The following is a 15,370-nucleotide window of genomic DNA, read 5'->3' as shown; positions in this document are numbered from 1 at the left end:
TTATGGGCCCAAATAATGCTCCATATATAATGGGCCCCATTTCTAATGCTCCAGTGTATAATGGGTCCTGTAAATGCTGCTCCAGTGTCTGATGTCCACCTTTGGAATGCTCCAGTGTATGATGGGCCCCATATATCATTCTCCAGAGTATAGTGCTCCCCAAAAATTGCTCCCAACCTTTATAACAAATAAGTCTCCTCGCTAGGGAATCCCTGTACTCTGGACTCCTCGTCGTCCCCATCTTCCATCTCTCTGCACTTGCACTGTTTAGGCAGAAGGCGTACAGACGTGATGTCATCGCGCTCTGACCAGAATGTCACTGTCAGGAAACACGGAAGACGTCACGGCGGTGGAGCAGGGAGCGGTAAGTATTTCAACTTTACAAGTGCTGTGATTCTGAGCAAGCAGGGGGGGCCTACTCGTTGGCGATGGCACAGGGCCCCTCATAGTACGGCGGTGTACCTGACGGCAGAGACACTTTTGCATACTATGAGGGGCCCTGTGCCAATGCCGTCGCCCATTAGTATGCCCTCCACCTGCTCAAGGAACCTGCACTTTCATCTGCACCTTCCTCTTTGTCACCATGTAAGGTGGTATAGTATGCGGGAAGGGGAACCTGAGTTTCATCAGGGTCAAATTATGGCTGTGTAGAGTGCGAGGGGAATGTAGTGGTCTTGGTCAATGTACCAGCAGATTCATCTAGCAGTGGCTGGGCATCAGTGCACTTGTGGCGCCCCTAGGAGTACGGTCGCCACAGTGGCATTACCTTCCTCCTAGGGAGTGTGATGTCATGCTTGGGAGCAACGAAGGATCTCTCTAGCAGTTAAACTAACACACAACACAGTTCCCACTCCAGGCCAGCAGGGAGAGCTCTGAACCTGACTGCTGAGGAGCTGCTCTCTGTGGTCGGGAGGAGGGAAGTTAGGGCAGTCTGTGAAGGGAAGGGGAAGTGGAGGATGAGCAGAGTTAAGGCTCACTCTTAGCTGGAGCGCATGGTCCGGATTCCGGTCTCTGAGTTTGTAGGGACACTGACAGTCCTGCAGCACAAACCGGAGGAAGTAGCAGCTGTAAATGCTCTGTTCCCATCTAAGGCTCGGAGGCCCCAGCAGCGACGTGTGTGAGCCAGAAGGAAAAGGCTACGGCTGCCTGCCATACAAGAAAGTACCAAAAGAGAGTCAACAGAGAGAACTTCAGTGAACTCAGCACTGCGAGTACCTCAGATAAGCGCTAGAACGGAGGCCACACTACCTATCTGCAGAGAGAGAATTCCTAATTTGTTTCCAGGCTGACCAACTCCTTCTCCATCTGTACTCTGGGTCCTGGACGGCACTTACCAAGTACAGGTAAAGGAACTGCACGACTGTGTCTGTCAACTTTCTTCTGCGCCTGGCTCACAGCTCTGCTACATCCTGCACTGCACACCATCTACCAACTCTTTCATCTGCCCTGCGACTACGGCCCTACCTGTGCAGGGCTGATACATCTTAGCTGCACCACAACATCTGTCCCAGAGAAGCGACACTGCAGCGCTGGTCAATCTGATCTGAAACCACAGGTGGCGTCACGTATCATTCACCAATAAACGTTATTCACCCCTTTGCATGGACGCCCGATTAACCCCACTGCCCTGGCTGGCGACCCACACTCCATGTCAGATTCATCTTGGACTGGGGAATTCACGATTTGACTTGATAACCCAGACATGGTATGTGAGAAAGAGCTACATGGACTAATGTGAAGTGTGGTCTGCTGCATCATTCACTTTTGGTGGGGGTGAAGAACACAAGGAAAGGGGTTCTTCCTGACCAGGAGCCAGCACTTGACGACTCAGTGCTTGCATTTTTTTAAACTTCCGAAGAGGAGGGCATATTAGCTGGAGTCTGTTTCAGCAATGTAAGCCAAAACCAGTTCCTGATGCTCCAGCTTTAAAAGCTGTTAACGTACTCCCAGAAAAGGTAGCCTTCCAGGCCTTCCGGAGCCAGACCATGATGCAGGCTCAACACCTCCTGCCTTAGCTGCTATTATGCTTTTGCCACTACCAGCAGATGCACCACCACCATCAGTACCAGCTGGCAACCCCCGCCCACTTCCACAGCCTCTTCCACCATACTTCCTCATTTTTGGGAAAATGTACCCAAAATACCACCAGCTATATGGTACTGTAAAACAAGGTACAAGGTGTATACAGTATTGGGGAGAATTTTAATCTCCCTAGAGATTTTAGGAGGCTGAATTATCTCAGGCCCACTATAGATTACACCTCAATTTAATAGGCTGAAATTGGCTGGTGTATGACAAGGTACAAGGTGTATATAGTATTGGGGAGAATTTGAATCTCCCTAGAGATTTTAGGAGGCTGAACTATTATCTCAGGCCCACTATAGATTACACCTCAATTTAACAGGCTGAAATTGGCTGGTTTATGACAAGGTGTATATAGTATTGGGGAGAATTTGAATCTCCCTAGAGATTTTAGGAGGCTGAACTATGATGCTCTCAGTCCAAGTATGGCAGCAGGCAGCCTAATAAGCAGGCCTGCTGCACATAAAAGTGTGGAAAAGTAAACGCTTGGAACCTGTGCAGAAAAGAGGAAAAGTATTTTTGCTTTTAAAAAAAGCAGATTGCACAGCAGTGTGCAAACAGCAATGCAGCTATCAGGGAGCCTTATAAGGCAGCCTAATAACCAACAGAGCTGATGCACAAAAATAGAGCCTCCCCTGTCACTGCACACAAACTGTTGTGTTGTACAGTGAAAATCGCTACCAGCAGCAGTTTTTTTGTTCTTCTTCCCTGCCTAACGCTCTCCCTTATTCAGAATCAGCAGCAGCAACCTCTCCCTATGCTAAGATCGGCAGAAGTAAGATGGCGGTCGGCGTGCACGCCCTTTTATAGCCCCTGTGACGCCACACAAAGCAAGCCAATCACTTGCATGCCCTTCTCAAAGATGGTGGTGACCGCTGCCCATGTCATCGCGTTGCCCACAGGGTGCGTCCTCCATCATTGGCTGAAAAAGGGCACTGGAAGCATCATTTGAAACGCGACTTTGGCGCTCTGGTCGCCGACCTCACGCTATGGTCGGGTTTCGTTTCATGAAACCCGACTTTAGCTTAAGTCGGCGACTTATGAATTTTACCGACCCGTTTCGCTCAACTCTACTGCTGAGCACTTGTTGGCTTCTTTGTCTTCACTCTGTGGTCTAAATCTGACAGTACCCCATCCCCCTCCCTCTTGGCAGAATGCTGTTGTAGGCATGTTGGACAGACTTGCCTTGAATTTGGAATAAATCACCTAAAGCATCACACCACCCCGACATTAAACAGTTCACCATTTCACAAAGACAATGAAAGTTGTTTATGAAAATCTAAAATTTTGACTTCTCCGGGCACAATACAAAATTTCACTGATCTTATGTCCATTCTTTGCATTTCTTAGCCAAAAAAGACTTCTCTTATTGATAGTGGTCCTCACTAGTGGCTTCTTAGCAGCAATTCGACAATAGTTCCCTACTTCTCAGCCTTTTCTGATGTCCCTACTTGATGTCTGTAAATCATTCATGAGAGCTGTTAGCTGAAGTGCTGTCAATTTACGAAGCTGGCAACTCTGACGAACGTATCCCCTGCAGCAGGGCCAGCAACATCACCCGACGCACCCGGGCAAGAGCCTGGGCCCTGGATGAACAGGGAAGGGGGAAAACTCGCCGTCGGGGACACCGGCAGCCCACCTCAAACACTCACATCTCTTCGTTCCTTGCAGCTAGTGTCTCTTCTGACTGTCATGCCTCAGGGCAGAGGACTACATGACAACACTGCAGCACTCCCTTTTTGCTGAGCAGTGCAGAGGGTCAGAAGATGCTGTAGAGACGGGAGCGGCAGGGATCGAGGAGAGGGGAGTATTTGATTTTTGTTTTCATGCATGGAGCATTATATGGGGTCCATCACACACTGTTTGGGGGCACTAGGTGACGCCCCATCAAACTGTATGTGCACCCATAATACTGTATGGGGCACTATACTGTCCAGGCTAAAATGAAAAGTATGCAGTCACTGTGTGCTGCGAAGACTTGCCAGTTTCTGAGCTATTGTAGAATTTACAAATAGATATCACTCATGTATTGACTTATGTAAGTATTGAAATCTTTGCCATTGTGCTATACCTATATTTCTCATCTGTGCACAAGGAATCGTGGTAAGTGTTAAAAGGGCCCACTGAGACCTGAGCGTCTCCGCAAGATAAATAGACATGCTGCGGTCTATAAAGACGCGCCGCATATGCATATATGCAGGGAAGCTGGAGGCGTCCCTGCACACATAACGGAGATGGGATTTCATAAAATCCCCTCCACTATGCTGTAACATCTGGCCGCTGCAGCTGTACAATCCGCAATGTTTACTGACCGTGGAAACATACCCTCAGGAATTTAAGTTTTCACTTGCTTCTTTGTGGTTTTGCTGCCTTCATTCTGAATCTACAATGTTCACAATGAAAGAAGAACAAGGAAAACCACTGCATGAACACATGTGTCCAAACTAGGGATCTGGAGTCGGTAAGCCAAACCTCCTACTCCAACTCAATTTTCCTGACTCCACAGCACAGCCTCACTACTGAGCAAGTACATTAATCCCTTAGTGATAGAGCCATTTTGCAGCTTAACCCCTTCACCCCCAAGGGTGGTTTGCACGTTCATGACCGGGCCAATTTTTACAATTCTGACCACTGTACCTTTATGAGGTCATAACTCTGGAACGCTTCCATGGATCCCGGTATTCTGACATTGTTTTCTCGTGACATATTGTACTTCATGTTAGTGGTAAAATTTCATTCAAATAACTTGCGTTTATTTGTGAAAAAAACGGAAATTTGGCAAAAATTTTGAAAATTTCGCAACTTTCCAACTTTGAATTTTTATTCCACTTAATTCACAGAGATACGGCACACACACAAAAAAACTTGATAACTAACATTTCCCACATGTTTACTTTACATCAACACAATTTTGGAACCAAAATTTTTTTTTGTTAGGAAGTTATAAGGGTTAAAAGTTGACCAGCGATTTCTCATTTTTACAACACCATTTTATTTTTAGGACCACATCACATTTGAAGCCACTTTGAGGGGTCTATATGATAGAAAATACCCAAAAGTGACACCATTCTAAAAACTGAACCCCTTAAGGTGCTCAAAACCACATTCAATTAGTTTATTAACCCATTAGGTGCGTCACAGGAATTTTTTTGAATATTTAAAAAGAAATGAACATCTAACTTTTTTCACAAAAAAATACTTCAGGTTCAATTTTTTTTTATTTTACCAAGGGTAACAGGAGAAATTGGACTGCAAAAGTTATTGTGCAATTTGTCCTGAGTACGCTGATACCTGATTTGTGGGGGGGAACGACTGTTTCGGCGCATGGCAGAGCTCAGAATGGAAGGAGCGCCGTTTGACTTTTTCAATGCAAAATTGGCTGGAATTCAGATCGGACGCCATGTCACGTTTGGAGAGTCCCTGATGTACCTAAACAGTGGAAACCCCCTACAAGTGACCCCATTTTGCAAACTAGACCCCCCAAGGAACTTATCTAGATATGTGGTGAGAACCCACAAGGGCTTCACAGAAGTTTATAACAAAGCCGTACAATTAAAAAATCATATTTTTTCCACAAAAATGACCTTTTCACCCTCAATTCTTATTTTTCCAAGGGTAACAGCACCCTAAAAGTTATTGTGCAATTTGTCCTGAGTACGCTGATACCCCACATGTGGGGGTAAACCACTATTTGGGCACATGGCAGAGCTCGGAAGGGAAGCAGCGCCATTTGACGTTTTTGGCTGGAATTGAGATCGGACACCATGTCGCGATTGGAAAACCCCTGATGTACCTAAACAGTGGAAACCCCCCACAAATGACACCATTTTGTAAACTAGACCCCCCAAGGAACTTATCTAGATGTGTGGTGAGCACTTTGAACCCCCCCAGTGCTTCACAGAAGTTTATAACGCCCGGGCGTGAAAATAAAAAATTCGTATTTTTTCCACAAACATGATCTTTTAGTCACCATTTTTTTTATTTTCCCAAGGGTAACAGGAGAAATTGAACCCCAAAAGTTGTTGTCCAATTTGTCCTGAGTACGCTGACACCCCATATGTGGGAGAAAACTACTGTATGGACACACGTCAGGGCTCGGAAGGGAAGTAGTGACGTTTTGGAATGCAGACATTGATGGAATGGTCTGCGGGTGTCATGTTGCCTTTGGAGAGCCCCTAATGTACCTAAACAGTGGAAACCCCCTACAAATGAGCCCATTTTGAAAACTAGACCCCCTAAGGAACTTATCTAGACGTGAGGTGAGCACTTTGAACCCCCAAGGGCTTCACAGAAGTTTATAATGCCAGGGCATGAAAATAAAAAAATCGTATTTTTTCCACAAACATGATCAATTAGTCCCCAATTTTTTTATTTCCCCAAGGGTAACAGGAGAAATTGAACCCCAAAAGTTGTTGTCCAATTTGTCATGAGTACGCTGACACCCTATATGTGGGAGAAAACTACTGTATGGACACACGTCGGGGCTCGGAAGGGAAGCAGTGACGTTTTGCAATGCAGACTTTGATGGAATGGTCTGCGGGTGTCGTGCGTTTGGAGAGCCCGTGATGTACCTAAACTATTGAAACTCCCCACAAGTGACCCCATTTTGGACACTAGACCCCCCCCACGGAACTTATCTAGATGTGTGGTGAGCACTTTGAACCCCCAAGTGCTTCACAGAAGTTTATAACGCTCGGACGTGAAAATAAAAAAATCATTTTTTTCCACAAAAATGATATTTTTGCCCCCAATTTTTTATTTTCCTAAGTGTAACAGGAGAAATTGGACCCCAAAAATTGTTTTGCTATTTGTCCTGAGTAGGCTGATACCCTACATGTGGGGGTAAAACACTGTTTGGGCGCATGGCAGAGCTTGGAAGGGAAGGAGCACCATATGACTTTTTCAACTCAGAATTGGCTGAAATTGAGATCAGACGCAATGTTGCATTTGGAGAGCCCCTGATGTGCCCAAACAGTGGAAACCCCCAATTCTAACTCCAACCCGAACCCCAACACACCCCTAACCCTAATCTCAGCCCTAACCCTAGCCCTAACCCAAGACCTAATGGAAAAATGGAAATAAATACATTTTTTTTTATTTTATTATTTTTCCCTAACTAAGGGGGTGATAACGGGGGGTTTGATTTACTATTTATGGCAGTTTTTATGTTTGGCAGCTGTCGCACGCTAAAAGACGCTTTTTTATTGTAAAAATAGTTTTTGCATCACCACATATTGAGAGCTATAATTTTTCCGTATTTTGACCCACCGAGTCATGTGAGGTCTTATTTTTTGCGGGACGAGTTGACGTTTTTATCGGTACCATTTTCGGGCACGTGACATTTTTTGATCGCTTTTTATTCCGATTTTTGGGACGCAGAATGAACAAAAACCAGCGTTTCATGAATTTCTTTTGGGGGGGTGCGTTTACACCGTTCCGAGTGCGGTAAAATTGATAAAGCGGTTTTATTCTTTGGGTCAGTACGGTTACAGCGATACCTCTTTAAGGTCGTTTTTTATGTTTTGTCGGTTTTATGCAATGAAAACTATTTTATATAAAAAATAATTATTTTTGCATCGCTTTATTCTGCGAGCTATAACTTTTTTATTTTTTCGCTGATGATGCTGTGCGGCGGCTCGTTTTTTGCGGGACAAGATGACGTTTTCAGCGGTACCATGGATATTTATATGCGTCTTTTTGATCGCGCGTTATTACACTTTTTGTTTGGCGGTATGATAAATCATTTTTTGCTTCGTTTTTTATTTTTTAAGGGGTTCGCTAAAGGGGTTAACTAATGGGACAGTTTTATAGGGCAGGTCGTTACGGACGCGGCGATACCTAATATGTGTACTTTTATTGTTTTTTTTTTTATTATTTTCAAAAAATGAATTTATTGGGGAATATTTTTTTTTTTTACTAATTTATTTGGCGATTTTTTTTTAATTTTTACACTTTTTTTTTTATTTTTTTTTACTTTATTACATAGTCCCAGGTGGGACATCACTGTCCTGTGACAGATCGCTTTGCAGGCACTGAGGAAGCCAGCTTCCTGCAGGCCCCCGTCGCCATCTTGGATTCGGGGGCCTGGAGGAAAGGAGCCCCCCGCAGCAGCGCTGCACATTGCGCTGCCGTGGGGGGCTCAGGGAAGCACGGAGGGAGCCCCCTCCCTGCCGATGCTTCCCTTTAACTCCCGGTACACCGCGATCATGTTTGATCGCAGTGTGCAAGGGGTTAACGTGTCGGGGGCGGTCCGTGACCGCCCCTGACACATTGTGCCGGGTGTCAGCTGTGATAATCAGCTGACACCCGGCCGCGATCAGCGGCGCTCACCATGGGGGCGCCGCTGATCGCGGTAGACGTACTATCCCGTCCACGGTCATACGGGCCAGGGTACCGTGGACGGGATAGTACGTCGGATGTCAGGAAGGGGCTAATGACCGGTCCAATTTTTACAATTCTGACCACTGTCACTTTATGAGGTTATAACTCTGGAACACTTTAACGGATTCCGCTGATTCTGAGACTGTTTATTCGGGACATATTTTACTTCATGTTAGTGGTAAAATTTCTTCTATGGGATTTGTGTTTATTTATGAAAAAAAATGGAAATATGGTTAAATTTTTGAAACTTTTGCAATTTTCAAACTTTAAATTTTTATGCCCTTAAATCAGAGAGATGGGTCACACAAATTTCTTAATAAATAACATTTCCCACATGTCTACTTTACATCAGCACAATTTTGGAAACATTTTTTTTTTGTTAGGAAGTTATAAGGCTTGTTTTTACAACAAAATTTACAAATCCATTTTTGTTTTTTAGGGACCACATCATATTTAAAGTCATTTTGAGGGGTGTACATAAGATAAAATACCCAAAAGTGACACCATTCTAAAAACTAGACCCCTCAAGGTGCTCAAAACCACAGTCAAGAAGTTTATTAACCCTTTACGTGCTTAACAGGAACTGAAGCAATGTGGAAGGAAAAATTTAACATTTAACTTTTTTTTTGCAAAAAATTTAATTCAGAACCAATTTTTTGTATTTTCACAAGTGTTAAAAGAGAAAATGAACCACAAAGTTTGTTGTGCAATTTCTCCTGAATACGCCGATACCCCATATGTGGGGGTAAACCACTTTTTGGGCGCACGGCAGAGCTTGCAAGGGAAGAAGAACCGCTTGACTTTTTCAATGCAGAATTGGCTGGAATTGAGATCAGACGCCATGTCGCTTTTGGAGAGCCCCTGATGTGCCTAAACAGTGGAAACTCCCAACAAGTGACCCCATTTTGGAAACTAGACCCCCAAGGAACTTATTTAGATGTGTGGTGAGCACTTTCAACCTCCAAGTGCTTCACAGAAGTTTATAACGTAGAGCCGTGAAAATAAAAAATCATTTTTTCCACCCTGTGGTCGGCGCTCATAGCATAGCTGTAATTCAGCTACAAAGAGGTGATCTGTGCATTACCTCTACGTAGCAGAGCCGATCCAGTAGTGGACGCATGATAAATAAAAAAAAGGATTAACCTGATCGCTAAACTGCATAGCGAGAAAAAAAAAAATCAAAACGCTAGAAGTACATTTTTTTGGTCGCCGCAACATTGCATTAAAATGCAACAACGGGCGATCAAAAGATTGTATCTGCACAAAAATGGTATAATTAAAAACGTCAGCTCGGCACATAAAAAATAAGCCTTCACCCAACCCCAGATCACGAAAAATGGAGACGCAAAAATGTATTTTTTTTTTTTTTAAGCAAACTTTGGAATTTTTTTCACCACTTAGATAAAAAAAAGAACCTAGACATGTTTGGTGTCTATGAACTGGTAGTGACCTGGAGAATCATAATGACAGGTCAGTTTTAGCATTTAGTTAACCTACCAAAAAAGCCAAAAAAAAAAACCTGTGAGATTGCATTTTTTTTGCAATTTCACTGCACTTGGAATTTTTTTTTCACGTTTTTTGTTGCACGACATGGTAAAACCAATGGTATCATTGAAAAGTACAACTCATCCCGCAAAATAAATAAGCCCTAACGTGGTCATATTGACGGAAAAATAAAAAAGTTATGGCTCTGGAAACAAAAGTCAGAAAAAAGCTTCAGTCAATAAGGGTTTAATCACTTATACCACATGAGAAACGGCGTAAAAAATAAATAATACCAATTCTTCACCTGCTGTTGATTTGTTCATTCTGCTTCCCAATTTTCGGGTGCATGTCTCTAGAGGCATGGACAGGTCACTACAGAGGCAGTTTGCAATTTTCACTCAGCAACATCCACTACTGCTTGTTTCAGGAAAATACCCATAGAGTCAAAAATAGTCAATATTCCTGTAGATAAGTTTCCAAAGGAGTATAATTTACAAAGTGGGGTCACTTGAGAGAGAGGTGATTCTGTTCTTCTATCCCTTGGGGCTCTGTATATGGATTCCGCCTACTATTTTAGGAAAACCTGTGCTCCAGCAGGGAAATAGCGCTCCATCCCTCCCGAGTCTCACTGTACAGCCTCATACAGAGTATTTCTACATTCAGCACATTGTGGGACAAGTTCTGGTGCCATTTTTACCCATTTCCCAATGTGAAAATGTAAAATCTAGGGCTAAAAAAAATTCTGTTGGTAAAATTTAAATGATTTTTTTTTCACTGCCCAATGGAATAAAATTCTGTGACCCACCTGTGGTGTCAAAATGATCACTGAACCCCTAGATAAATTCATTTAAAAGGTATAGTTTGAAAAATGGGGTCCTGCCAATGTAACATGGCCCCTTCAAATCAGAAGTGCAAAACCTGAACCCTTCTGAGCTTTGCACTGTGCTTCAAAAGTAGTTTTCAACCACGTATGGGCTATTCGTGTACGCAGGACAAATTGCTCAAGTTTTGGGGTCCATTTGCGCCTGATATTGTGAAAATGAAAAAAAAGGGGTTAACTTTTTTTGTGGGAATTTTTTTTTTCATTTTTCCCAGATCAACATAAAACTCTGTGAAGCACTTGTGTGCTTCAAAGTGCTTACCACATATCTAAAATTCCTTGAGGAGTCTAGTTTCCAAAATGGGGTCACTCGTGGGGTGGTTTTCACTGTTTAGGCACAACAGGAGCTCCTCAAACGTGTCATAACACCCACAGACCATTCCATCAAAGTCTGCATTCCAAAGCGTCACTCTTTCCTTTCTGAGCCCTGCGCCCATACAGTAGTTTTCTTCCACATATGGAGTCCCTCTTATTATTCTTGTGAAAATAAAAAATTGGGGGCTACAAACATTTTTGTGGCAAAAAAGTGATTATTTTCACGGCATTATAAACTTCTGTGAAGCACTTGGGGGTTCAAAGTGCTCACCAAACATCTAGATAAGCTCCTTGGGGTCTAGTTTCCAAAACGGGGTCACTTGTAGGCGGTTTCCACTGTTTAGGCACACGAGAGGCTCCCTAAACATGTCATGGCATCTGCTAATTATGCCAACAAATTTTCTAATCAAAAAGTCAGATTGAGCTTTATCCCTGTGAGCTCTGCCGTGCGTCCAAACAGTGGTTTTTTTCCCCCCACCTATGAAATATGCTCAAGAGATATTGCACAAAAAACTTTGGGGTCAATTTGTTGCTGTTACCATTGTGAAAATAAAAAAGTGGTTCTAAAGTAAAATTATTGTCAATGTTTATTTTTTTCCTTCCACATTCCATTAATTCCTGTGTTGCACCTGAAAGTTAACTATAGTTCCTGAATGTGGTTTTGAGCACCTTGAGGGGTACAATTTTTACAATGGTGTCACTTTTGGATATTTTCCGTCATATAGGCCCCTCAAAGTCACTTCAAATGTGATGTGGTCCCTAAAATTAATGGTTTTGTAAATTTTGTTGGAAAGACAATGAGAAATCGCTGGTCAGCTTCCAACTTCCTAACAAAAAAAAAATAAAAGTACTGACCAAACAAGGCAAGTCTTCATCATTCAACCTACACAACCCCTTTGTATACCAGACCATTGCCCAAACACCATAACCTCACTCCAACATCACTGAAGGGGAGCTTAATTGTCTCTTCTCCAAATCGCACCTCACAACCTGTGCACTCAACCCCATCCCACCTGCTTCCCAACCTCACCACCACACTTATCCCCCATCCCTAACCCTCCTCTTCAACCTATCGCTAACGTCCGGTACCTTCCCTTCTGCTTTCAAACATGCCACAATCATGCCTATCCTTAAAAAGCCGACCCAACAGCTATGTCTAGCTATCGCCCAATATTGCTGCTCCCATTCGCTTCCAAACTCCTGGAGCAGCACGTCCACGCAGATCTTTCCTCCCACCTATCATCTAACTTGCTCTTTGACAATCTACAATCTTGTTTCCGCCCCCATCACTCCACTGAGAGAGCCCTGACCAAAATTACTAACGACCTACTTACAGCCAAATCAAACGGACAATACTCTATACTCCTGCTTCTAGACCTGTGCTCTGCATTCGACACAGTTGACCACTGCCTCCTACTACAGATCCTCTCCTCCTTTGGCAACTAAGACCTCGCCCTATCCTGGATCGTATCATACCTTTCCAACCGCACATTCAGTGTCTCCTACTCGCACACCACCTCCTCATCCCACCCTCTCTCTGTTGGAGACCCCCAAGGCTCTGTTCTAGGACCCCTACTCTTCTCAATCTATACACTTTGTCTGGGGCAGCTCAAAGTCTCACGGATTCCAGCACCACCTTTATGCCGATGACACTCAGATCTACCTATCTGGCCCAGACGTCACCTCTCTCAGCCATATCCTCCTCCTTCTCCTCTCGCTTCCTCAATCTCAATGTGGACAAATCTGAACTCATCATCTTTGCTCCATCTCACAGATCTTCCTTACCCAACCTAGCTATAACAATTAATGACATCACGCTTTCCCCTGTACCGTAAGTTCACTGCCTCGGAGTAACCTTTGACTCTGCCCTGTCCTTCAAGACACATCCAAGCTCTTTCTACCTCCTGTCGCCTCCAGCTCAAAAATATTTCCAGAATCTGTCCTTTCCTCAACCCTAAATCTACTAAAATGCTTGTGCATGCCCTCATCATCTCCGACCTTGACTACTGCAACATTATTTTCTGTGGTCTCCCTGCTAACACCCTCACACCTCTCCAGTCCATCCTTAGCTCTGCTGGCTGACTAATTCATCTTTCATCCTTGCTACTCCTCCGCTTCTCCACATTTGGATCCTTCAGACGGAACCTGAAAACCCACCTCTTAAAGAAAGCCTACAGCCTGCAATAACCCTGCTACCTCCTTCTCTCTCACCACTACCGGAGATATTACCACAACCAACACCGGAACTGCTGCAAACCCCCAACCTACTGTCTCCTTCCCCACCATCCTGTAGCATGTAAGCCTGAAAGGGCAGGGTCCTCTCTCCCCTCTGTATTAGTCTGTGATTGTAGTTTGTTTACTGTAAGTGATATCTGTAATCTGTATGTAACCCCTTCTCATGTACAGCACCATGGAATCAATGGTGCTATATAAATAATAATAATATTGATGTAAAGTAGACATGTGGGAAATGTTATTTAACTACTTTGTATGATAGGTCGCTGATTTAAGGGCATAAAAATTAGAAGTTTAAATGCACTTATCTCTAAAGGGGGTTTTACACATAGCGATATCGCTAGCAATATCTCTAAAACGTCACTGATTTTGTGACGGGCTAGGGATATCGCTATGTGTGATACTTACCTCCGACCGGCTCCCCTGCTGTCTGTCGCTGATCGGGCGGATCCATTTCTCGTCGTCAGCTTCCTGCTGTGACGACGAGCGACGCTGGACACGGGCGGGAGGACGTCAGGATCGCTGTGTGTGAAAGGTAAGTATCGTGCGCTGCGTCGCTGTGAGGTCTTCCTGTGTGGAAGCTCACTAGCGATCATTTAGCGATGCACCAGCAATCCTGACCGGGTCGTATCGCTGGTGCATCGCTAAATGTAAAACGGCCTTAACACAAAACACAATTTTCAAGCGCAAATGTGGACCCCGTACTGTGTGATCACTGCCCCAGGACAGAGCTTCCTTCTCTGAAGTACATGATGGCCTGCCCCACAGAGCAGAGGCAGCCGTCCGTCCCCCCCCCGCGGAGCAGGGGCAGCCATCCCCCCCCCCCCCGCGGAGCAGGGGCAGCCATCCCCCCCCCCCCCCCCCCGCGGAGCAGGGGCAGCCATCCCCCCCCCCCCCCCCCCCGCGGAGCAGGGGCAGCCATCCCCCCCCCCGCGGAGCAGCAACAAAATCCATTGTGCAAGAACGTTTAAGGAGAATCCCCCGCTATACACCCTCGGAAGCCCCGCGGTCTGGGTGGCGCAGCCGGGAGAACGCTCCCCGGGGAGGTTTCCAGACGCGCGGCCGCTGCTCCCAGCACGGGGACTCCTACCTTTCAAATAGATGAAGTTTCCGCCACAAAACACATCGGTCCCGTCGCCCGAGTCTCCTACTGGCAGGCGGCACTGCTTACACAGGTACAGGGTCTTAAGGTCGTTATCACGCTGAAACATTGCCACATGGAAGCTGCTTGTCCCGGCCACTTCGCTGTAGCTTGTCCCGGCCACTTCGCTGTCGCTTCTCCCTGCGACTTCGCTGTCGCTTCTCCCTGCGACTTGGAAGCTACTTATCCTGGCCACTTGGAAGCTGCTTGTCCCTACCACTTGGAAGCTGCTTGTCCCGGCCACTTCGCTGTCGCTGGTTCCGGCCACTTCGCTGTCACTTGTCCCCGAGTCTTCGTAGCCACTTGACCAACTGTGCGCCATGGCTGTAACTGTCCCAACTCCCGCCAATAAGCTTTCTTCGCAGTCCAAAAACACAAGTCACATGACCGGCAGCAACCTGGAGTTACTGCGCATGTCAGTGTGTGTTACTTTGCGTTGCTCAGGTGCGCCCTCTGCAGGAAGACTGCATTCTGTGCATGTTCTTCAATCGTCTGAGCACCTCACTGCCAATAGCCGGGCTGCAGCGGTTGTGGCACTATAAGGCTGTGTGCACACACTGCGGAAAAGGTGCGGATTCATCCGCGCGGATTTTGTACAATCCGCAGGTGAAACCGCAGGTCAAAAGACCTGCGGTTTTACCTGCGGATTGCTCTGCGGTTTTGCCCTGCGGTTTTTCATCTCCTCAATGGAGGAGATGGCAAACCGCAGGAGAATCTGCAGAAAGAATTGACATGTCAATTCTTTCTGCGGATTGAAAACCGCAGATAATCCGCGCGGAAAATTCCGCACCGTCTGCACTGCGGTTTTTGATTCCCATAGGGAATCATTGTACTGTACACCGCAGCAGAAA

General features: G+C 45.3%; 1 protein-coding gene across 3 annotated transcripts in view; it reads right to left on the bottom strand.

Moving 5' to 3' along the window:
* Positions 1–14,963, bottom strand: part of LOC141049031 (protein Mis18-alpha-like) — a 140,726-nt gene extending 125,763 nt beyond the window's left edge. For all 3 annotated transcript variants that reach the window (XM_073545132.1, XM_073545135.1, XM_073545134.1), the window contains exon 1: positions 14,469–14,963. In XM_073545132.1, coding sequence (XP_073401233.1) covers positions 14,469–14,841 — 373 coding nt within the window. In that variant the 5' untranslated portion in view covers positions 14,842–14,963. The remainder of the gene's footprint in view (positions 1–14,468) is intronic.
* Positions 14,964–15,370: the final 407 nt, after the last annotated feature.

Source organism: Dendrobates tinctorius, unplaced genomic scaffold (assembly GCF_039654945.1).
Source record: "Dendrobates tinctorius isolate UK_male_01 unplaced genomic scaffold, ASM3965494v1 ptg000140l, whole genome shotgun sequence".
Classification (NCBI taxonomy): Eukaryota; Metazoa; Chordata; class Amphibia; order Anura; family Dendrobatidae; genus Dendrobates; species Dendrobates tinctorius.
The sequence above is the reverse complement of the archived record's forward strand: the minus strand, read 5'-3'. Positions and strand labels throughout refer to the sequence as shown.